Raw genomic sequence first — 25,179 nt, 5'->3', positions numbered from 1 at the left:
ATATATATATATATATATATATATATATATATATATATATATATATTGCAAATGTTTGTTACATTAACTATAATCCACACTGGAATAACATGCTCATTATTTTGCATTCGATTGTGACATTTATCATTATTTCCCTGACCTTTGACTTCTGACCTGATTCTAACCATTCACCTTGCCATAGTTACTTATTGGTCAAATTCAATTAAAAATAAATATACTGACTTTTTAATTAATATTACAGACATTAATCTCATTTTTGTTTTTTCATCACTTAAATTTTTATAAATGATGCGTTTTAAACATTATGATATTCTATCTATAAATCCATGCTCAGTATTGTTAAGGCAGAGTAGTTATTTGAATTTCTCATACTCACCTTTTCTTAGTGCTTATTATAATTTAATATGTTCAAGAATACAGGTATTGCGTAGCATGTGAGTGAGATGTAATATTTATAACTATTTTTACATTTTGATCCACTTGAACTTGAATAGATTGTCAAAATATACCTCAAGACTTGCTTCTTTGGTTTTCATTCTGATTAATTGTTTTGTTTTATTCTTATCTCCTGCCTTATTTTAAAAAAAGTATAAGTATTTATCATCATCCCCCCCCCACCCCCCCCCCCCCCCCCCCCCCCCCCCCCCAATATTTTTGGAGGCAAAACAGTTCCATTTTAAATTGTTTTTAAAAAGATTTGTTTCACCAGTAGGAAAGTATAGACGGAAAGTGATGCTTATGGCATCACAAAGGTAAAACTTTACTTCAGTGTCCAGGGGTTTCTATGTTCATTTTGTTCATTCCCTGAGCTCCTGTCTGAATTTCTGCCTTTTTATTTTATAAAGTGGATGTAAAAAACTTTACTTTTCATTTAATTTTGTTTGAAGGCGGTTGAATTTTCAAATTGTCAAATTTTTATTTTGTCATGTCTGTTTTTGATTGGTAGGCCTTTTTATATTTGTATGCTTAGGTGACCGTCATCCACTAGAGATTTTTTCATATTTTTCTTCAACAGTTTACCCACTTATTGAATAGCATGGTTCATAATCTATAGCTTTTGATTCTCTGAATAAACTCTTATTTCTTGTCCACACAAGGGATGGTAGATAAATACTATTTAATAATGGCTGGTGCCGTTGCTGTAAAACGTCAAACCAACAAACTTAGAAGAGATTTGTCATTCAAACTTATTTAGTTTCATATTATAAAAATAGACCCTCAAATATCTTTTTAAATTTATTGTGCTCTCATAAAAGGCATTTCTGTTGTTTTCTAGTCTCTCAATCAGTACCCCATACATTGCGTCATCAAGGTTATCTCAAGTGACTAGATATAGTATATAGTATTTGAATTTCGTTTCATCGTGATAACAGCTTGATTTTCATCACATGTACTTATGAATTATTTTCATAACGGATTACTTAATAAAGCATTTCATTTGTCATATTTCACATTCCTTGAAAAGACAAAACAAAAGACCAAACCAATTCATCATAATTAATGAATGTGCTCATTTTGAAGATGTTATTTTCACCAGGAATTCTGAAAGTACATATTTTGTTTTATTAAGGCAAAGAGGGATCCTTAGTCCTTTTCCTCCCTTCTTCTTTTATGCAAATATGACTCAATGGTGACATTTTGAGCATGTATATTTTCTGTAAATGCCTTGCCATTTAATTAAAATATCTGAGAGGAGTCTTTTGGCCTCCCATGGTGTGCAGGTCACTTGCTGTGTCTTCTATCTCCCTATATCTGTTTCCTGAGTTCTGGGATTACTTGGCTTATCTTGGCCTTTCGTGAGTCCTTCCATGGCTGAGAGAGAAACAAATGCATAGTGTTAGTTTTGGGAGGTGATATTTTTTTCCCTTGTAAATCATCTCTCTGTCATGTGCTGATCGTTATGTTTTTGTTTTGAATATATCTTTTAAACATTTGAATATTTCCTCTTAGTGGGATCTAATGCTAGTGCTAGTGCCTGGATGAGACTTTTCAGGTGATCTCTAAGTACATTGATAGTATGCTCTTGGATTCTATATCTGTTCTCTATTTAAACCAATTCCCCTTTGTACTTGGGTGCTTTAATTTTATTTCTAGAATTTTTGACTATCTCATTTTCTTCCTATTTACTGGCGCTGATATGTCCTTAATGTGTTGCAAGCGCTGTAAAAATCTTATAAAGAAAAATTTTTAAATGGCAATTGAAAATGAGAGCAATATTTTTTTTTTTCATAACTGTATCTGATATTACTATTTTTGCAATTTTCATATATAACTCATCTTCTACGCCCATATAAAACTTTTTTGTAATCCAGTTTGAATGTATTGATAACTGTCAATCTACAAACCCATCATCTGTACCTCTTTATCGAATACAGAAGATAAGTTTCAAGTAATTACTTATAACTACTTCTTCTTGTCCATTACCCCTTAATACAAATTTTACCTCACATTGAGGTCACCTTTGTCCTTACATCGATGCTTCAAGTCTGTTTGATTTAAATTGGGCATTCATTATTCATTGTCATTTATTTGGTAGCCTGATATTGGCCCTTGCGATGAATGGAGATCCACAGGGAACGGGAAAAACTTTAATCCATGGGCTGCGAGTTCAAAATCTGTCCAAACTTGCTGTTTCTTCAAAGATCTGTATTTATTGTCCTGCCCTTTTTGCCAGTTATCAGAATGGGACAACTCGGCCTTGTCTGGGTCCTGTCATACGTTGTTATAAATTGGCTAAGATGGATATTTCTAATCTTTTTGGGCATGTCTGTTACTCCATTGGAAGTCATCTCCCTGTATTGTTACTATTTGATATGCATATTTAAACATCTGAGTATATCCCATTGCGGGCAGGGAGGTACATACTGTGTCTTCTATCTCCTTATATCTGTTTTCCAACATGCTTTCTGTCTTTGTCTTGGAATGAGGTTACTTGGTTTTGTCCTGGCCCTTTCCGGAGTCCTGGCTGGGAGGGAAACAGTCAAATGCATAGTTATTGTTTTGGGAGATGATATTTTTTTCCTTGTAAATCATCTCTCTGTTATGCATTGTATTATGTTTAGTTTGCATATTATATTATATGATTGGTAAACATTTGAGTGTATTCCTCTTAGTTGGGACCTGTGCTTGTGTCTGGATGAGACTTTTAGGTGATCTCAAATTAAGTACATTGATGGTATGCTCTTGGAATCTACATCTGATCCCTATTTGTTCTCAGTTCCCCTTTGTCTTACTTTCTCTTGGGTGCTTTAATTGTAATTCTAGAACTTTTTACTATCCCATTTTCTTCCTTTTTACTGGCGCTGATATAACCTTAACGTGTTGCAAGCGCCGTAAAACCCTTAAAAACAAAAACAAACATATCCCATTTGACAGGATTCTTGAAGGTTTGAGTTGATTTTAAGTGGTCTCAGAGTAGTCTGCTTCTTCATGATTAGAAACTGTTTTCCCTCTCTAACTCTTTGTTCATTAATTGTGTCTTTATCCAACGATCTTCTATTGCTTTTATTTTGAGGCACTAATTTGATCTATGGTCTTCAAAACTGCTGTTTTAAACTTGACAGGAACTAATGGTACGGTCTTCTTTCCCCCTTCATTTGTTTCCCTCTATTTTTGACATTCTGCCTTTTTCCTGAAATAAGATAGCATGTGACTCGATTTTGCCCTTTCACCGACTGGGGATCTTTTTGTAATGAGGCACAGATATTTGGGCATTTGAAATTTTCTTTCTTTTTTTTTTTTTTTTTTGTTAGTTCTTTATGTTTTGATGTTTTAAAAAATGAGAGATATTTGTGTAATTCCTGCAAGTCCCCTGTTTGTATGTTAAAGTTGTTAGCATTAGAAACCATCAGTGTTTCCATTTTGGAAGGGCCCTTTCTCGGTGTCAGCGGGTGGTTGGATGGGAGCATCACCCTTGAATCATATACCTATGATGTTCGCATGGGTGTACGATCCGATAGTGATGTCGTTTCTTCTTCTCTTTACTAGCCTATCCTGCTTCTTTGGTTTGTGATTGTATTTTTGACAGGGGATATTTTTTTCCTGTAAATCTTCTGCCTGTTTGTTCTTGGTTATTTATAATTTAGCTTATGATATCTTTAGGTTATGATTTTGATTTACATTTGTACTATTTTTGTTAGATTGCTTGTTTTTTTGTTTCAGCGGTCTCTCATATAACCTCAATTGTGTTGGAAGAGACCTAAAGCAACAAACAACAACATCCTCGGTGTCAATGTGAGACTTGGAATGGGCTTGGGCCGTGCAATGGGTATTTTGCAGGGTTTTTAAAATTATTTTTTTTACATTTCAGGACTATTGCTTTGGTGTCTATGATCCATGAGTTTTGCAGGCATTGAACTAAATGGCCTTTTATGTTGTGCATTATCTTTTTTTACTTAGGTGCAGAAATAACCTATAATTGTCACAAGCAGTTGTAAATTTTAAAGTAAATAAATAAAAGCATACAAATCGGGGGCTCCTGGATCAATCTCTAACAATTTTATTACCTTTATAATAGGGTATAGGTTACTTTACATATTTTTTTAGCGTTACTCTTTTGACCGCATGTAAGGTGAAGTTATTTACTTTGAACACAGGGCTGTACACCAATAAATTGTTTGAACAAACTTTTATGGGTTTGTTTGTTGATCTACACAGATTTACAGCGGTAATACATATTTGAATGGAGTGATGAGTGTATTCCATATGGTTTGAATTTTTGTGTGGTCTCTGTGATTAGATACACAGATAGATCCTGGGTGGGGTTCCTTACCTCCCATAGTGGGCAGGGAGGTACTGGCTGTGTCTTCTACCTACCTATATCTGTTTTTCAACATGCTTTCTATCTTTGTCTTGGAATGAGATTACTTGGTTTTGTCCAGGCCCTGGCTGGGAGGGTAACGGTCAAATGTTTAGTTAGAGTTTTGGGAGATGATACTTTTTTCCTTGTAAATCATCTCTCTGTTATGCACTGCATTATATTTCTTTATATTATGTATGGTTTGTAAAATATTTGAGTGTATTCCTCTTAGCGGAGATCTGTGCTTGTGTCTGGACGAGACTTTTAGTGATCTCAAACTAAGTACTTTTTTAGTGTGCTCTTGGAATCTACACCCGTTTCTTATTTGAGAACCAATTCCCTTTTGTCTTCCCTTTTCTTGGATGCTTTATTGTAATTCTAGAACTTTTTACTATCCCATTTTCTTCCATTTTACTGACGCTGATATGACCTTAATGTGTTGCAAGCGCCGTAAAACCCTTAAAAACATAAAACAGATAGATCACCCCTGGATCTAATCTGTTTTTCCCTTTTGGATTGCTCTTAAGTGCAGCCAAGTTTTAATCTAGACTGTATTACAACAGAGAGCGGATTTATGTACAACAATTGTATCGGCAACACGCTTATAGAGACATGACATCAAAGTGTTATATACCATTAGCATTAGTGAAATAAAGATCTCTCACATTGACATAGATTTACCTGAGGACAGTCATATCGACATAGTGATCTGTTGATGTTGACAATAATCAGTCTAAAGAAAAACGAGTACAATTTATAATTGGCTATCATTATCCTGCTGTTCGGTAAAATACAACACCCAAATGACATTGTAGTTATCTCACTGAGAGATAAAATATCAGCCAATGAAAAAGAGAGATTATTGTCCAGTGTCAATGACATCCTGTGAATAAGACCAGTTTATGCGAACTGCTTTCATCACGCTGGTTTCCACAAGACTGAAGAAACAACCCTGTCTCTTTTACTTTGCAGTGCAAACCACAATGTCAAGAGCTAGGAAAACTTTTTGAACAGCTCAATACAATGTAGAAAGTCAGATTCAACGAGGTCTTTAGGACTGGGCCACTTCTTGCCTTACACTAGTGATAAATTTATACATTGTAGAGTAGCATCCTGCGTTGTTTTTTGTGCACATAAGGCAAAATTAATCACTTTGAGTAAGGAGAGCAAGCAAAACAAATGGAATGAGAGAAAGAGCTTTTGTATCACTGCGGGCCAACTTGGTGGGGTTTCCTGACCTTCAATAGTGGACAGGGAGGCACTTACTGTGTCTTCTATCCCCTTATAGTATAGCTGTTTTCCAAAATGCTTTCTTTGTCTTGGAATGAGACTACTTGGTTTTGTCCTGGCCCTGGCTGGGAGGGTCCAAAGTATAGGTAGAGTTTGGGAGATATCTTTAGTCTTGTAAATCATCTCTCTGCTGTATTGTCAGTTGTTTTACATATATAATATATATGATTTGTAAACAGTTGAATGTATTCTTGGCAGTCTTAATCTTAATGGGGACCTGTACTTGTGTCACGATGAGACATTTAGGGTGATCTCAAACTAAGTTACTGGGTGGGGATCCTGACCTCCTATAGTGGGCAGGGAGGTACATGCTGTGTCTTCTACTTCTATCCCCCCATACCCATTTCCCAATTGTTTCCTGTCATTGTCTTGGAATGAGATTACTTAGTTTTGTCCTGATCCTTGCCGGAGCTCCTTGGCTGGGAGGGAAACAGTCGAATAGTTTTGGGAGATGATATTTTTTTCCTTGTAAATCATCTCTCTGTTATGCATCGTATTATGTTGAGTTTACATATTATATTAAATGATTGGTAAACATTTGAGTGTATTCCTCTTAGATGGGACCTGTGCTTGTGTCTGGATGAGACTTTTAGGTGATCTCAAACTAAGTGCATTGGTGGTCTGCTCTTGGAATCTACATCTGATCCCTATTTGTTCCCAGTTCCCCTATGTCTTACTTTTTCTTGGGTGCTTTTATTGTAATTCTATAACTTTTTACTATCCCATTTTCTTCCTTTTTACTGGCGCTGATATAACCTAAATGTGTTGCAAGCGCCGTAAAACCCTTAAAAACTAAAAACAAACAAAGTTAACAGTGTGCTCTTGGAATCTACATCTGTTCCCTATTTGAACCAATTAATTCCCCTTTGTTTTACTTTTTCTTAGGTGCTTTAATTGTAATTTTTGAACTTTTTACTTATCCATTTTCTTCTTTTTTTTTTTATGGCGCTGATATGACCTAAATGTGTTGCAATGCAAGCACCATAAAACTAAAACCCTTAAAAACAAAAAAACATTCTCTGGCCAAAATGATATTGAATACGACTTTACAAGCTAAGATGTTAGTTGAATACGTTTTCATTAAGAATCCCTTGTTGAATGTGACCTCGTTAGTCCGATGCCAACTGGACCATCATGCAACTTGACACAGTCCCAGTGCCTGAGGACCACATTCTCATTGATCTACATGTGACAAGAAATTATATCTTTGATGCCATTATGATGAGAACGTCTGATGCAATCAGGAGGAACGTCTTCAGCCAATCCACTCGAGCATCCAAGACCCTATATGCTTTGCAAAACAAGAGGTCGCCTCCTATTTGACATCATTATCAGTCTGTCTATTCCAATTACTACTGGCCTTCAGAAACAGACCACAATTATGGATTTTTAAAAGTCAAAATAAGTATAGGGTCCTACATTTTAAGATTGGTAAGACATATTTCAACTAAGCATCTAAGCACAAGTATTAAATGGGAGAAAACATTTTTTTCACAGATATGCATTAAATTGATTAATATATAGGGTGTCTTGAGCTCGAAAATGCTTTTATTTTACGACTGGTGTAATATTAATAATTTTATTGGGCTTTGAATTTTTCTTAGTGAATCAGTGATTAAAAAAAGATCAAAGGCATGCTGCCGACCCTTCGAGCTCAGCAAGCGTATTTCACGAGTCTAGACCAACCTCGAGCGGTCATGACTGGATTCCCATCCACACATACAATTCAACCAACATGGGTGCTGGTTCAGACCTATTGGCCTGGAAACCTCACTTTTGTGCAGGGGCTTTTACAGATCAGTTACTATCTCTGGTCTGCACAATCATTCTATTCATCATCCATCGAACACATCTAATACTTTATATTGGTAGCCTTATTAAAGCCAGCCATTTAGAAGGATTGGAAAAAATGAAGGTTGAGGATTCGAACAATATTCCTGAGGTGACTGTTGTCCACGTCCAGGATGCACAGGTTGGACATAAGATTTTAGCTGTCTCAATAATTTGTGGCTCTATTCATCAGTGGCATTTAAAAATTGTAATAAATGATACAAAAATTTTAACAAACACGCCATTTTATTATTTGATTCAAAAATATTTTTTTTCTTTCAAATCATTATAGTTATAGCAGTACTTTATGGGATGCCTTTCACTCCTCCAAAATTAAGGAAAAGGAATCCATCCAACAGAGCTATACCTGTCCCTCCAGGAAATCGGGGCGCTTGTGGCCGCGATTATTCGCCTTTACCGCAACGGGACCGCAATTTTGACAATTGCTGCAATTTTTCATGTTCTGGAGTCACATATAATCATATAATGCTAAACATAGGAAAATACTACTGCCACCGTCACACAAAACTATTAAAGATTTTCTACCACATAACTGTTAGGAATCCATGCATTTGCGTAAAAGTGTTGTTGGTTTTTTTTTCAAAATCTCCTGGTGGCATTCCCTGTGTATGCAATGTCAATATCAATGTAATTTATGGACACAATACTGTATACTACATACCAACTAAAATTGGTGGACTGTACTTGTCATAGAATTAAAGCAAGAATAAATTATTGTGCGCTGTTTTTTTTTAAAACAATGTCCTAAATTTGCAATCTTTCCTTGCAATTTTTGCATTTTTTGCATGCAAATTTTTGGGTTTTCATTTGCAATTTTCCACGGGGACAGCTATACAATATGTTCAACAAAATCCTAGAAACAAATCAAGGCCTTGAATGACATCCGAATTGGGACTATTCAAGGAAAGGGGAGAGAAGAATAAACTAAATGTATTTACAAAGGCCAAAAAAAAACCAGGTCAGGTTTCCATGATAGGGCCTCCAACCAAATAAGAGGAGACTTGGCAAATCTATGTTGCCGCAATCTAGAGTGGACTGCCACCCTCACTTGTTTCTGCCCTCAACTACAAGACTGTGGAACAACTTGGATAGCTTCTGGTAAAACAATTGTGAAAGCTGAGCTGATGAGTCTTCCACGAGGAAGTTTCAACTTGAAGAGGAAGGAGAAGAAGCATTTGACCTTTGTCGTTTGGAATCATTTTTGTGTTTAATAAATGCAATTTTACAAAAGGTGCATTTGACATGTTGTTCAGCATATTAATTTACCATATACATCACCTTCATAATGTAATATTAATATATTTCATATTTTCAGCTAAATGAGATAATTTAAATACAGTCAAAGCCAATAATTGGAACACTCTTTTATTGGAATGATCTGTCTGTAACAATTTTTTTTACTGGTTAGATGGAATGATTGCCGATTATTTTGAACTGATTTCAAAGTTTCATCAACTGTATTTGAACTTGTCTTGCCAATAGATCAGAAAACAAATATTGTTCCTGTTCATATGAAAAAGAACAGAATTATTCTTTGACTATAAATGAACAAATGGGTTCATTTTTTGTTTTGATTTAAAGGGTTTTATAGTGCTCGCAACACTTTTAGATCATTTCATAACTAGTACAAAAGAACAAAAATGGGAAAGCCAAAAGTTATAGATTTACAGCTGAAAAGCAGCCATGGAAAAGTAAGAAAAAGGGGGACCAGTTAAAATAGGGATCAGAATTAAATTCCAAGAGCAATCTGTCAACGTGATTAGCTTGACCTAAAAGTCACATCCAGATAAAGCAAAGGTTCCCACTAAGAGAAATATGTTTAAATACTTACAAAAAAAAATAACATGGTGTATGACGGAGAGATGCTTTAAAGGGGGGGGGGGGGGGGGGGGGGAATCTCCCGCCAATAATACCATACATTTAACTGTTTCCCTTTCATCTTAGGAATCTTGCCAGGGCGAGGGAAAAAAACTAGTGATCTCAATCTTAGTCAAGGACAGAAAACAGCCCCAAGAAGGAAAACATACAAGAGGTTAGAGGATAGATAAATACCCAAATATTGCATACATACATATAAAAAAAAAAAGATGAACAAAATACATATAATCTGTACAAGTTTAATCATTTCATATATTAAACAATCACGATCAAAACGAGGGAAAATATACAAAATATTAAGACAATCTTATTCCTTGTCCAGCTTTCGATGCTGCTGCTGATTCCTTGGCCATTTTTTGCTTCTCCATAGAAAATACAATTCTGTTAGCTTTCTTCTCCTGCCTCCTTTCCTGAAAAAATGCAATCTCATTAATTACCAATGACTATGAAAAATCTTGTTTTCTATTTTTGTAGGAAATACTACTCTTAACTCAAAGCCCTATCTACACTGAGTTAAAATCTTTTTGAATTTTGAAAATCCATTAATATATTATAACAAAGTTATGCAGTTTCAAAGATGTCATTTATTTGGATGACTCACAAAGAGAAAAAAATACGGAAAATATGGGACGCTTTTTCTGCGTTTTATTCTGGTTTGTGCCTGTATCTCGCTTAATATGTGGAATTAGATATTAAAACTTGGCAATTTTATGGCAAAATTATCAGAAAATATGATGAAGACATCAGAAGAGTTCTAACTTGTATAGTTTTAGAGCTGTATGGCTAGGGTCAACTATAAATTTGTTTTAAAATATACATAATATTGATCATTTGGAACTTTTCCGAAGTGCAATCTTGTGTCTACAACCCATACAAATGACACGGAAAATGCCTGCTGAATTATTATCAATCAGTCCCGTCAGACCATGGCTTATGTTAGTTCTAATATTTATTTGAGAGAGAGAGAGAGAGAGAGAGAGAGAGAGAGAGAGAGAGAGAGAGAGAGAGAGAGAAAAAAAGAGAGAGAGAGAAGGGAACTTGTCAAAAAGGAGGAAAATTTCTCGGTCTATCGATCAAACACAAGCAAAGAAACCTAGTAGTTATTCAGCTTATAAATACAACCCAAGAATCTCTCAAATTTAAAGCCATAGCCCAAAGGTAAAAAGAAAAAAGATTAAACTAAGCCAATCACCATTGCTTTGTTCTAATATATCATCTCTATATACCAGATGATTTAATGGATAGTTGCGAAAGAAAGAGAGAGAGATAGGGGTGGGGAGGAGAGACTTCTTTACCAGAATAACTTATGTATTGACATTTTGAATTCTATATCAAAAAAAAAAAAAATAAAGAAGAAAAGAGAAATAGAAAGAAAGGCAAAGGGAAAAAAAAAAAAAAGAGAGAGAGAGAGAGAGAGTGTGTGTGTGTTAATCTACTATCCCTATGACATAACAATGAAACAATACCTTAACCCATTACTTGATAAGGTCACTGGGGTCAAGATACCCCATTTTACTAAGCAAAGGGAAATAACTCTTCCGTAAACATGACTTGTCTCAGTTTAAAAATTCACTGAACCCAAAATAAATAATGGAACTTACTAAAAAGCACACAATTCTTAAGTTGATAAAATTTCCTTTCATTTGATATCATATATGTATTGATTTTAATTGAATTTCATGAGGAAAAAAAATAATGAAGTCAAAATTTACCAAAAAACATACAATCCAATGAATAGACCTGTAAATGAGCTCTATAAAAATTGACTGAAACTCTTCGACAAACTGAAGATTCAATTATTTTTTAAAAAATAAGGGCATCATTGGAGAGGAGAGTGATAAATACAATACATTAAAATAGAGGGTGTTATTTCTTACTGGAAGTATGACTGCCATAATTTGATGTAGAAGGAATGCTAAATAAGCATGTCATTCATATAGGTAAAGATGACTTCATTAAAGTCATATTCCTGCCTCTGGAATTTTTTTTGACATAGTCAGAAAAATAATCACCATTATCATCTTTAACTTCTAGCCATGACCAATTGAATTTATTCCTCACACTCACATCTTTAACTTTATCGATGCTCGACAAGTCTGAATTGCGATCCACGAACAGCTCAGCCATTGTGAGAACAGAATAATGTAGCAATGATCAAACTTGATTTTCAATCAGTAAATGACAGAGAAACAAAAACTTAAATAAATATGACTTCTGGCAAATACACTGAATTATTAAGTAGAAGTGAATTATCAAGAAGAAACTTCGGCAGGCGTAGCGGAAAAATTCAAAGAATCGAAATGAAGGCTAGGTAAATCGCCACAAAACAGCAAGCTCGCTTGGGCTTGAGCAAAACAATGGCAGAAAACATCCTGATTTGCACGGGAATTAATTAGGCTACTTACCATTGTTCCTTATAATCAGGTACTCAATCAGTGAAGAAACGGTCAACCAGTTTGTTTACAACGTGAGGCAATCGGAATGTGCTTGTGGCAATCTATCCTAATCTAACTTTCGATTTAAAGGTGTCTCCATCATCTACTAGAGATGTTACTTCCGGCATTCGCATTTTATTTTTTTTTTATAATTTTAAACCCCAGCTTGTAATTGTGGTCAATTTTGGCTTAGACGAAACAGTGAAATTTATCGCTCGGCGGCTCAGTTAAAATTGGCTACCGTTGGGATCACGACAGGTTGGAAAGTGAAAAAATAATTTAACGAAGGCTGTGTGAAATTTCACTGGAATGTGTTCAGTCACGCCAATTCTAAAAAGCGCCGCTTAGCCTTGGCAATAAATCCATCGTTAATATTAACGGCTCCCATGAGCTATGCGTAGCGTTATGGAACACTCCTAATTACTATACGGTCATTCGACGACGATTTGTGAATTCTTTCTTTCTTCACTTCTTTCTTTCCTTTTTTTTAATATTTGAATTTGACAAATTGACTGATTTCAGTTAATTGACTGAGAATTTACAGGTCTAAATGAAGTGTTCTTTAGAGCAGTAAAGTTAGGTGCCCCAAACGTAAACAAAGGTCGAGAAGCACGTGGCAAACCACATGTTCCTGTCTTGACAGCTCACGTTCCAATGTAAATAATAGAAAAAAATAACCTTTAAAATTTGGCTGTTAGGTGGCAAAAGAAACACATATTCATAAATACTCGATCATGCATCAAATAATGTCTAGATATGGATATTTTATGGAACAAAAGGTAAAATTTTCTAAAATTTATCAAAAGTTACAGTCTATCTATTTTTAGACCAGAGCAAATTATTGCGCTGGTGTGAACAAAACGAGAATTATTCGGAGCCTGGTTTTCATAATAATTTAGCCTTATATTATTATTTCTGCAACTGTTAGATTTTATGTAAACATATTTTCAATACTGAAAGTGTATTGCCTACAACTCAAACTACAAAATTGGGAGACCTATATTGTGCGTAAATTATTCCGGTCCCTAACGGAAATCACTAGCAACTTGTTATTGTTTACGTTTGGGGCACCTAACTTTACTGCTCTTTACTGAAGTCACATCAGCTGGTTCATCGTCTATATTATCAATATCGATGCCTGATTCATTGGAGATACTACTAACGTCATCTTCATCGTTATTTAGACCCTCATCCCAGAGGGAGTTGAGAAAGTCAAATGCCATAGGATCAAAATTCCAACAAAAACAAAGCTTTACTTTAAAAAATCGTAACTAGTGTGGATATTACTCAAATTGGATTCTGAAAAAAGCTACTTTCATTTTAAATTTCGGCCGTTCACGGGAATCACCGTAATTCATCATAGTAATGTGATTTCCCTTTGTAAATGAGTTCCATGGCAACCCAGTCACTTCCTGAATGCTCTGGGCGCAAACGGGCGCATTATCAAGACAAGACAAGGGAAATATCAGTCGCAAACAGGCGCATTACCAAGTAATGGGTTAATTTTTAAAAAGCGTGCGAGGATTTGTGTCATCCGTCGTCGCGAACAAGGTTGTCAAATATATAATTTTGTTTCTTTTTTTACATTTTATTCATCTATGTTTGTCTCAGTGACATTTATCCTAGTCTATTCAATTTTCTATTTGTTAAAATTTAGTTCATTTTAAGTGGGCCAGTCTTAATATTGAAAGCCATATGATTTTCTATTTAGCCACTTTTGAAGTCGAATTTGGTCAGGTTAAAGTCTGGCCATCTGGCAGTCTTGCCTCGCTCACGTCATTTTCGTGTCGCGCGATGGTGGAGCAAAATGGCCATCTCCATATTTTCACTCATTGAAATGCAAATTGGGTTGATGTTTTGTGAGAATACGGGAAAAGTACTTATCATAATCGAATGAAATTTGAAATATAAATAGAAGAAATGTGAATATATAACCTAATGAGCGACAAAATCTCTCCTCTTTGTAGATTTAGAAATATTGTACTCCAAAGAGTAAAAATCTATTTTTAATGGTCTTCTGGTAATCGTACGAGTTTTGTCGCTTGACATAATCTAAAATGACCTCTTTTCTAACTGTGTGCCAACTTTCAGTCATATTCAATTATAAACAGCGTCGTAATTAATTTTTTTAAATAGCATGTACGAAACGGCTTCGTCCCATATTTTGTCGCGAATTTGGGCACTTCGTGAGCGAAAAAGAGGCCCAAAGATTTGTGCAGGATAGTCATTGCTACATTAATATGTATTAAAATTAGCCAATATTTTCCTGTAATGCATGAAACTTGAAACCATGTCTAAACTCTCCTTATCATTATCTTTACAGTACAAAATGAGAGCGCAGGGTTGATATCTGTACATAAGACAGTGGCAAAAGGTCATTTTAAAAACATTTAACTCAAAAACACAAAGCTAATTTGCAGAACTATGGAAACGATTTAGTATGCAGAAAGTTGTGACTGACAATTTCATGAATGTTCCAGAAAGTACATGTCTATTTTGTGTTTCACTAAATCGAATATATTTTAATAAGTACATTACAACAACAACTACAAAAACAATAATAATAATAAATGATAATAATAATAAAATAATTTTTGTTTGTTTGTTGCTTTAGGTCTCTTCCAACACAATAGAGGTTATATGAGAGACCGCTGAAACAAAAAAACAAGCAATCCAACAAAAATAGTACAAATGTAAATCAAAATCATAACCTAAATATCCATAAGCTAAATATAAATAACCAAGAACAAACAGGCAGAAGATTTACAGAAAAAAATATCCCTGTCAAAAATACAATCACAAACCAAAGAAGCAGGATAGGCTAGTAAAGAGAAGAAGAAACGACATCACTATCGATCGTACACCCATGCGAACATCATAGGTATATGATTCAAGGGTGATGCTCCCATCCAACCACCCGCTAATAAAATAATAATAATAATAATAATAATAATAATAATAATAATATTAAAATTAAAAGTTTAACAATAGTGAAGGCTAATATGTGTAAATGTAATCATGATGTGTTTTTGTCTTACTTTTTGACATTCAATGTCTCAAAACCAGTATTCGCAGTAATAATATCCCAATATTATGTGACTATAATTTCATCACTGCCATTCATTACAAATAATGTCCTGATTGTGAAATTGAATACCCAAATATTTCACTTGGGAAGACTATATTTTTAGAGAAACAGTCTGGATCGGAAAAGGTCTGTATCCCAGTAAGAATTTTCAATGTATCTTAGACAGGGAAATTAGGGAAATATGTACACAGCAGAACAAGGTAAGATATGGCCAAAAAATTAGGAATAACAATGAGAGGATGACTCTAACCAACAGAAAGTACAGAGAACAGAAAAGGTCGCAGAGAAATCTGCCATTAAATTGTAGGTTTATCTGATCATAGTTGTTATACATATAGAGGAAGAAAAAAAACACATAAAATGCAAATATAAAAGAAGAAGAAAAAAAATAAATCCAGTGATGAACAAAAAAATATGCACTGACCTTTCTTTCTTCTTTCACAGCCTTTTTTCGACTTCTCCTTTCTTCAGGAGTTTCATCCTTGGGTTTGAATGTGCTAGCCTTGTCGGCTCTTCTGCTCAATCTCATCTCATCTTCAACCTCTTTTCTACTCAAACCCCTGTCCGAAGGCTCTGTTTCACTGATTGAAGACATTTTTGACCGCTTTTTCTGAAGTGGTCAATGATAAAAAAATAATCATGCATGAATTTGAAAGCAGCTCTGCAGACTGCAATGTCTTGTAAGATTTTATATACAGGGATGCCAAATGATTTGTTTGTTTTTGTTTTTAAGGGTTTTATGGTGCTTGCAACACATTTAGGTCACATCACCCCCAGTAAGACATTGAGTATGGTTCGGTATTTCGGGTGAATTTTTAATTCATACCGGAGCATACTCAATGTCTCAATCGTTTCTGTTACATGTTTGTGTTGAGAATATTGGCTATTAAGCTTAAATGCTGGCCAACTAACTTCATAGCATTTGTGTGTGTTGAACTCGTGAACTCAAGAAGTTGGGGAGATTAGGCTCTCGTTAGACTAAGGCTTGAAGCGACTCTTTTTGGGGTCGTGGATACCTCATACGGTAGAGTAACAATCTCCCTGGCCAGGCGGAGTTGTCGTACCAGTAAGGTCGCGGGTTCGAAACCCATCGCCACAGCAAAGTTTTTATTTCTTGTTAACATACGTTTTGCATAGAAAATATATAGAAAGATTCCAACTGCCTTAACTTAGATAAGGACCAATACATAAGCACAGTTGTAAATGAAATGAAATGCATTACTACCAACCTGGTACATCATTTGAAAGGGGGTTCTGGGATAAAAATTAGGGAGATTGGCTAAAAAGTAGGTGATTGCATATTTATTTTCTTTGAAGCAAAATTATGGTCTTTCAGTCGTAATAGTCTTTGTAGTAAATTGAACCTCTATATATTGGAGAATTCCTACATAAGTACTTTGACAAGATAAACACACCTAAAAATGGAGTATACTTATTTTTCCTGAACATAGACTATTATAAAAGTTTGCTTGAAAAGAAAGGGATCGAGTTTATATTTTATAAATTAATAAAGGGAAATAATCATTGAAATTTTTATAAGCAATTAACTTTCTGATCGAATACCCTCCAATCACAGATGTTGATTTAACTAACACAATATTTGTAAGAAATAGAGTATGAATACTATCTGAGAACACGAAAAGTATATTCAATACTAACATGCATATTTTTACGCAAATCTTCAATACATTATGAAAGGTTTTAGTAAAAAACAGGCATCATAATATAATCGACTAAAATTTTTCAGTTGAAAATCATTTATGAAAGAGGTATAATTAAAATTAAAGAGTACAGAAAAATATGCTGTATTTGTTCACCCCCTGCTCATACTCTCTGACCTCACTGGAATAATAATAATATTAATAATAATGATAACAATAACAATAATAATAGTAGTAGTTGTAATTATAATAGTTCATTAGGTTCACATGTCTTGATTATCACAAATCAGCCAAAAATTACAAAATAATAATTTTGAACTGAAAATACTGACTTCCGGACTCAGGAAGCAAAATAGGGAACAAATTCGTTTTTTATGGAATGGTTGACAGCTATGTAATATTACAATTGTGACTTACCTCAGAGCTAGGTGGGATTATATCTGTTGGAAGGTTTCTTGTATTTGAATTCAAACCTGAATAAACAAAAAAGCATAATCGTTAACTTATGATATAAAGTAATCTATTCATAAATATTTACAACTGCTTCTGTTACTAAGAGATATGTTTATTTCCCACTTCATTACAATAAGACAAAATTGAAAATTCAAAAAATCATTTTTGAAGCTTTGGAAAACAAAAAAAATGTACTTGATTTATTCTCCTTGTGTTTTGTTTGGGTGAAGCCGTACCGGACTCACAACACAACCTACATAAGTCCTACGGATTCAAGCTGACAAGACACTTCAATGGTATGACCTTAGGAAAGGCAGTTTGCATCAGATTATATTATAGTAGACCTACCAACCTTTTAAACTTGAAATCAGGGACATCCCAACATCCACAAAAAAAAACCCCTCAATGATGACTAAATAACAGTAGAACTACCAGTACCAGTAGATCACAGGTAAAAGTGCTTAAAGCAGGTTATAAAATGAAAAATATAAATCATAACTTTATTTTAATGGCAAATTAAAAAAGATAAAGGGAGGTTTGAAACCCATGAGTAAGAATGGCTAAATGAAGTAATAAAAACAAAAAACAAAAAGATTAGTAAAGTGTCAGTTTTCCGAAATTAAACAATAAAAAATCCGACCATATCCCTAAAATTCCGACCACCCTATGAAAGTTTGATAATGAAAATAGAAACATTTATTTATGTCAAGTTGTCAGTTATTTGTTTCAGTTCGGTGATCCGATCAGTAGCTTTATCATGACCCATAAAAAAATAATCCGAATACTTTTGCCGTCACCGATCCATCTCTAAGAACAAAATGAACATGAACACCAAGCTGCTTCTTTTTACAAAACAAAATTCTAATTCTCATCAAACATCAGCACAAACTGATTAGGCTTGGCCCAGGCACTTATTATAGATGATTTGATTGCAGGAGCAAAGTAGGAAAAATATTGCAAATTTGCTCAGTGCAAATTTGTTCACTGAATTAAACTTTTTAAAAATCTTAAATTATGCAAGCCAAAAATTAAAATGATGCAACTATAGGTATGTTCCCCGTGTGGTGTCTGGAGTCCCTCAATAAAAAGGATACAAGAATAGCCCAATGCCAAGTCAGTGTGTCGCAAAAGGCGACTAATGGTGTGTGTCTCCCCCTTTGTGAGTCACCTGGTCCTCCAGGTTGGGTGTCGTTGAAGGGTTGATACCCCTTCCGTAACACTTAAATTATTATAGAAACACAGGAGGACAAATCAAATCCATTTTTTTTAGCTAAGGCGACCGAAGAGTTTCTACAATGACAGAATTTATGAAGGACAACAGACAAAGTCGAAATGACTCTGCTGACTCGATGATGTCTTTGCCAAACAAGCAGCTTTGAATTGCATGGTGGAAAACTCGCACCATGTATGAAGCAGGAAAAAAGCTCTCTGATTGTGATAGAATGAGAAGATACATGCTGTATATACTTGGAGTAAGTGAGACCCACTGGATACAATTAGAACAGAAACACCTCAAGTTGGGAAATTTAATATGCACAGAGAGGGGACAGGATAATTCTAAGCAAGTTGGCCCAGAAGTCAAGGTTTATTTTTATTTTTAAGGGTTTTACGGCGCTTGCAACACACTAAGGTTATATCAGCGCCAGTAAAAAGGAAGAAAATGGGATAGTTAAAAGGTCTAGAATTACAATTAAAATATTCAAGAATAAGGCCGACGAAGGGGAATTGGTTCAAATAGGGAACAGATGTAGCAACTTGGGTCTCACCAGATGGTGTGACAGAGAATCAGATCGATCATTTCTGTAACTCTCGAAGATTCAGACGTTTATTAGAGGATGTGACCCCCACCTGCTACTAGTAAAGCTTAAGATCCAACTCAGAAAGCATGGGACCAGATCACACCAGAAAATTCTGCACTGCAAGATTTGTCTTCAATTACTAGCCCCCAAAGCAGCCAAACAGAAATGATCACAGATTGGATGGACTCCAATATGTGGTAGTTACAAGACAGATGGAAAGAACAACTAACTCTCATGTTCAAAAGTACAAACAAAATGACAGCCATCTCACTAGGTACCACAAGAGACTATATGTGAATCTTTAAAATTGATTTTTCTTACAATATTCATAAAACCCATACATAAATAAGAAAACGAGAGCAAATTCATTTTTCAAGAACTTATAATTTTTTTACTTAAGTATTGATGTAAGAAAATGTTCCAACTTTGACATCATGTAACTAAAAACTAAAAAGATTTATCATACTTGTGAAACACATTTTTAAAGCACAGTGACTTGATAAATAAAAGACAACAAGATTTGAACCAGACACAAATTGCTTCCTAAATCTCCAGTTTGCTGGTGTAATTACCAACATCATCATCATTTGTATGAAATTTATAAAGAGATCTAATTAAGAAATACAATTTATTCCATTTCTTTTTACCCCACTATATTGCCAGATCTGCTACGATATAAGATTTTCTATTTTAAAGCATGATCAGCTATTCTACCATCAAGGGATCGAACTAAATAAGATGACTTCTATTTTCTTAATTTTTTTAAATGAAATGATGATTTGTAGTAAACTAAAGCCATACCAAGCTAAATCAATAAGAACACAAGGGAGCTTTCAGCATAAAGCGACTAAATCATGATAAAAATGACTCCCTTTCATTTTTTAAATACAGGTGGTGGGATCTATCTAATTGGAAAATGTCCATCATTCTAAATTTGTCCCAATTTGCCGGGGTAAAGATCTCAGTTGTCAGAAAAGCCTTGGAATACCAAAGTCTTGCTACCACCCTCAGACAATTCCTCTTCATGTGTATTTTTTTCCCTTTGGAGTTGGAGAACGGTGTGTGGTAGATGTTTTTTAAAAAAAGTTTGTTCTTTAAGAGCAAAAACAAGACATCCCTTTTCAGTTTTAAAATATCATTGCGCTTGACAACTTTGTAATCAAATTCTTAATATCATGCATCATATTCAATAGGCTATTAATTGAATTTCAGTTTTTGTTGTATGACATCAGCAAACTTTCATTTTATCAAGTCAACTGTCCATTTAAAACAACAGTGATGACATATATGTGTTTTTGTAGACACTTTAATTTAATAAATTAGAAGATAACTCCAGAGATCTAAAGGGATGCCAACTGGACAGACATAGTTATCAACACTTTCAACAAACAATTTATCATCGATTGTTCACACAAAACATTGGCAGAGCCCCTCCCTTTTACTAAAGAAGCTGTTAACAGACAGGCAACACGAAGATAGTGATGCATATTCAGATTTGGTTAAAATCACCTCACAACTTTCTGATTTGTGTATGAGACGAAAGGCAGTGACAGAACGTGAAATAATTCACCCTTAGTACACGTGTTGTTTTTACTCCATACAAACACTCCATTAAAAAAGAAACTGCTTAACTGACACTGCAATATTCATGAAAAATGCCTTATATTATAAGAGCGATCTAAAGTGCAAGAAACATGAAAATCTTTCAAAATGTATTTTAGCGAGAGAATAAATTTCTCTGATAGAATAAAGGTCAGGAATCTGGTCTTGAAAACATGTAAAGCATGAAATGCCATTTTGATGACATAATTTCAACAAAATTAACTACCAAAAGGTTCAATTGTAATGGAAGGAATATCACCATATCAAAGACCAGGCATAAGAAACGATAAAATAAATGAACAACAAACAAAAAAACTTTTCAGTCTAAAAGAAATGCGAAAACTTTTGATACAACAGTCACACCTTCAAATTATGTTTTGTTATCTTGAAGTAGCCAGTCCATTTCAAAATGAAGTATGTTTTGGCAATAGCTTATAATCACAATTAACAAACAGCTCCCACGGTGAGTCTTAAATTCACCAAATCCAGATGCTTTCATACTGAAAACAAAACATTGTGAGTTTTTCACTATTATTGTTATAATTATCCTTATTATTAATATCATCATCATCACCACCTTCTACATTATTACAACTATTTTTACTGTTGTTACTATCACCAACTGTATAATAATTATAATTATTATTAATACTATTATTCTTCTTTTACCATTATCATTTTAATGTTTATGAAAATAAAAAAAATTTGTTCAATATATGAGCAAACATTACAATAAGATATCTCTCAAACACTTACTGAGAATGCTAACACAATCAAATTTTGGTTTACTGGGAGGAACGTCCTTCCATTCGAACTCCTCCTCCTCATCACTGTTCTCATATTTTGAGTAGTTGAAATCAGGTCTGTCTTCATGGTTATCTAAAAACTCTCCTGCTGTCCTGAAAAGAATTAGTTCACAAAATGGAAAGTGAGAATAACACTCTCTCAAGGGAGACATTAAAAACAAATGTATTTTGGGCACACAGCCCAACTTGCATTGAATTGCTGATATATCTATGAGGCAAGAAAAAGACTAAAATTAAGCTCTTCGGCAGAAAGTTCTTGAGGTGATCATCCTCTAGCTCTAAAATAATTGTTTGACATCAGAGGTAACACTGAAAAATATTGTAAAATAAAATAGCCTTTCATTCCATGTCAACCAGTATATTGATAGTGCGATCCTTTCTCTCAATAAGTATTATTCCTGTCAAATGCTATAATGTTTTAGTCACACTGTCATAATTAAGCCCATTCAATAGTTAATGAATGTAAAAGGAAAGACATAAAAATTTTTAACTGCATATTATTATTTTTCACCTTTAGACAACTTGATAAACATTGAATATAGAAAAATATTACAATATTTACACAATTTTCTCTTGCTTCCGTCTTTCCTGTTCGACGATTTCCCTAATATATTCATAATCTTCTGCTGTGGCTTTTCCATCAATGTCTTCAATATCTTGTGCAACATGGCTGAACCCAAGGCCCTCTTGAAAATTTTTAAGAATCTGTTGAGAAAATGAGAAATTAAGGAATGTGTACAGCTAATGGCTTTGTAAATCAGTGCTGATGGTGGAAAAAAAAAGTGAAAAAGAAGGAAAAATTTTGAATGATGACCTTTAAGTCTGGTGGTGCGTCGGCGCTAACATTACCGTATCGAGAATCCTGCTATTACGGTGGCAATGCCTTGGAATTAGCGCACACGAAGTTACTAACAGCTTCTGCGACAGTACCGATATCTAGCGCCGTGACATTGCCTTGACACCACCTTGACATAAATGGAATTTTCCATTATCCTAATAAGGAAATGTAGTAAAAGAGTCATAGATTTTGATTGGTAGAAAGTTTTGACTTCTTCCATCATGCGATGGGGGATTTACAAGGTTATTGTGACCTTTACAATTGTGCTGTGTGAACGGAAGCGTCGCGTGAGTAAATATAAACAAACTCTCTGGTTTCAGCGTCATTCCATCACTCGATCCTCTTTACTGTGCGGACGTGTTTACATTATTATTTCTATACCTATTTTAATTATTATTTTCAACTTTCAATCGAAGATGGAATCAAGCCGTATTCTTGATTTGAGTGACCCTCAAATGTTACTTGACTTGACTGATAACACTCATTTTATCAGCGAGGTCTTAGCTAACTTTGACTCGGAGCTTGACTCTGAGACTGATTCAGATAAGACTGACACTGATGATGACGATGAAAGTGATGATTTTGATGTGAGAACGGCAGAGTGGAGGTTTGGATGTACTGAACCTTCATCTCTACCGTTCACCTGTACCTGCGGTCTTCTTGTGGACATGGATGGGAGTACTCCATTGGAATTCTTTCATCTCATGTTTACGAATGAGATGTGTAACCACATCGCAACTGAGACGAACAGGTGAGTAACAGCATTCATTCTATTTTTTTAATTTCTATTCATGTCCTTCATTCAATCACATTGTGCCATATTCATGATATTACTTATACAATTCTTCATTTTGGTCTGCATCACCACCATAAATTCTTACCACCACCGAAGCTAAAATAACTCCCCATTCTCATTCACACAAGACACAACGTACCACTACCACCGACATATTGATAAAGTCTGTCACATCTTCACCTAACACTAACACCACCATTCCATTACTATTTATCAAAATTTCATTACCATCCACCAATACTACTATTGTCACTGTGAACCTGTTCATGTACCACCACCACTACAATTGTCATCCTCCTCATCTACAACAACCAGCACATTGGGACCATTGTCATCCCCTTCATCTACCACCACCATTATCATTGTCATCCTCAACATCTACCACCACTATTACCATGATTCTCATTATTTACCATCACCATTACTTTCACAATATTCATCATTTATCATCACTGTTTTTACTTAATTATTTTTTTATTATGTGTACATAGAATTAGAATGTCTTGACCTCAATTACCACCACCATAAATATCACCCTCATTGCCAGGACCATAATTTTTACCACCTTCATACTTTTCATTACTTATCAGATTTGACACTCTTGTTTTTCTTCTCAGATATGCCAATGATATGTTGCGTGGGAGGGCACTTGTGCCACGGTCGAGGTTCCGCAAATGGGTGGCTGTCACTTTGGGAGAGATGTGGGCCTTCTTCGGGATCATTATCGCCATGGGCCTGATACCGCTGGAAGATCTTGATGAGTACTGGAGCACACATTTTGTGTTCGAACACAAGATGTTTTCAGTGGTAATGAAGCGGGATCGATTTGTGCTTATCTTGTCATTCCTCCACATCTGCAACAACACCAATCAGCTTCCCCATGACCATGAAGAATATGATCCCCTATTCAAGATTCAGCCCTTCATCTCTGCCCTGAGAGAGAATGTCATGTCGACGTTTGCTCCAGGCCTCAACGTTGCAATCGACGAGGCGATGATTGCATGGCGGGGTGCCCTGTCCTTCAAGGTTTACAATCCTGATAAACCTGACAAGTTTGGGATTAAGGTTTTCGAACTTTGTGACAGTGCCACCGGTTACTGTCACAATTTTGAAATCTATTCAAGAAAGAAGGACAGCACCTCACACAGAGCAACGTTCGACGTGGTGGACAAATTCATCTCCCCGTACACTGGATGTGGGAGGAGACTGTACACTGACAACTATTACACTAGCCCTGATCTCTTCTCCCATCTCAAGGAGCTGGACATTCTGGCCTGTGGAACCATGCGTATCAATAGGAAGTATGGCCCGCCCACGAGCATGATTCCCAAGCTCACCAAAAAGAACCCCGAGACGAAGGTGTTGACAAATGGTTCGCTTCATCTTCTTCATTTTCATGACAAGAGGGAGGTGAATGTTTTGACAACTATCCACAATGGCTCTCGGATTCTGACAGGAAAGGTCAACTGCGTGACGATGTGACGAAGGAGCGAATTGTCAAGCTGAAGGCCGTCCATGAGTATAACAAGTTCATGGGCGCTGTAGACAGGAGCGATCAGACGATGAACAGTGCCTTCAAGAGACGGACCGTCAAGTGGTGGAAAAAAGTATTTTTCCGCATGTTCATGAATGCTTGGCGTTCTAAATTCCTACCTGATTCAGAAAGCTACGTCTACTGGAAAGAAGCTTTGTCACCGTATCTTCAGACAGGAATTAGTCGTGCAGCTGGTGGAGTAGACCCCCATCCCTAGATGCCTCAGTGCCACCCGGATTGATGTCGGTGACTCAGCTATCTTTCGCCTCACAGCTTGTCACTTTGCTTCTTCGATCGTCCCTAAGCCCGGCCAGAAAAATAAATTTCCCCAGAGGGATTGCGTTGTGTGC

At 35.2% G+C, this 25,179-nt stretch overlaps 1 protein-coding gene across 1 annotated transcript in view; it reads right to left on the bottom strand.

Annotated features, from left to right (window-relative positions):
• Nucleotides 1-10,040: 10,040 nt before the first annotated feature.
• Nucleotides 10,041-25,179, bottom strand: part of LOC144962381 (protein LTV1 homolog) — a 52,867-nt gene continuing 37,728 nt past the window's right edge. The window contains exons 8-12 of the mRNA XM_078895270.1: nt 22,224-22,366; nt 21,612-21,754; nt 17,419-17,474; nt 15,765-15,950; nt 10,041-10,227 (exon numbers count right to left, since the gene is read on the bottom strand). Coding sequence (XP_078751396.1) covers nt 10,114-10,227; nt 15,765-15,950; nt 17,419-17,474; nt 21,612-21,754; nt 22,224-22,366 — 642 coding nt within the window. The 3' untranslated portion in view covers nt 10,041-10,113. The remainder of the gene's footprint in view (nt 10,228-15,764; nt 15,951-17,418; nt 17,475-21,611; nt 21,755-22,223; nt 22,367-25,179) is intronic.

The sequence above is a fragment of the Berghia stephanieae genome, chromosome 1, assembly GCF_034508935.2.
Source record: "Berghia stephanieae isolate SIO BIC M18660-M18661 chromosome 1, UCSD_Bste_1.3, whole genome shotgun sequence".
In the NCBI taxonomy this organism is placed as follows: Eukaryota; Metazoa; Mollusca; class Gastropoda; order Nudibranchia; family Aeolidiidae; genus Berghia; species Berghia stephanieae.
Note: the sequence above shows the minus strand (reverse complement) of the source record. Positions and strands in the feature narration are given on the sequence as shown.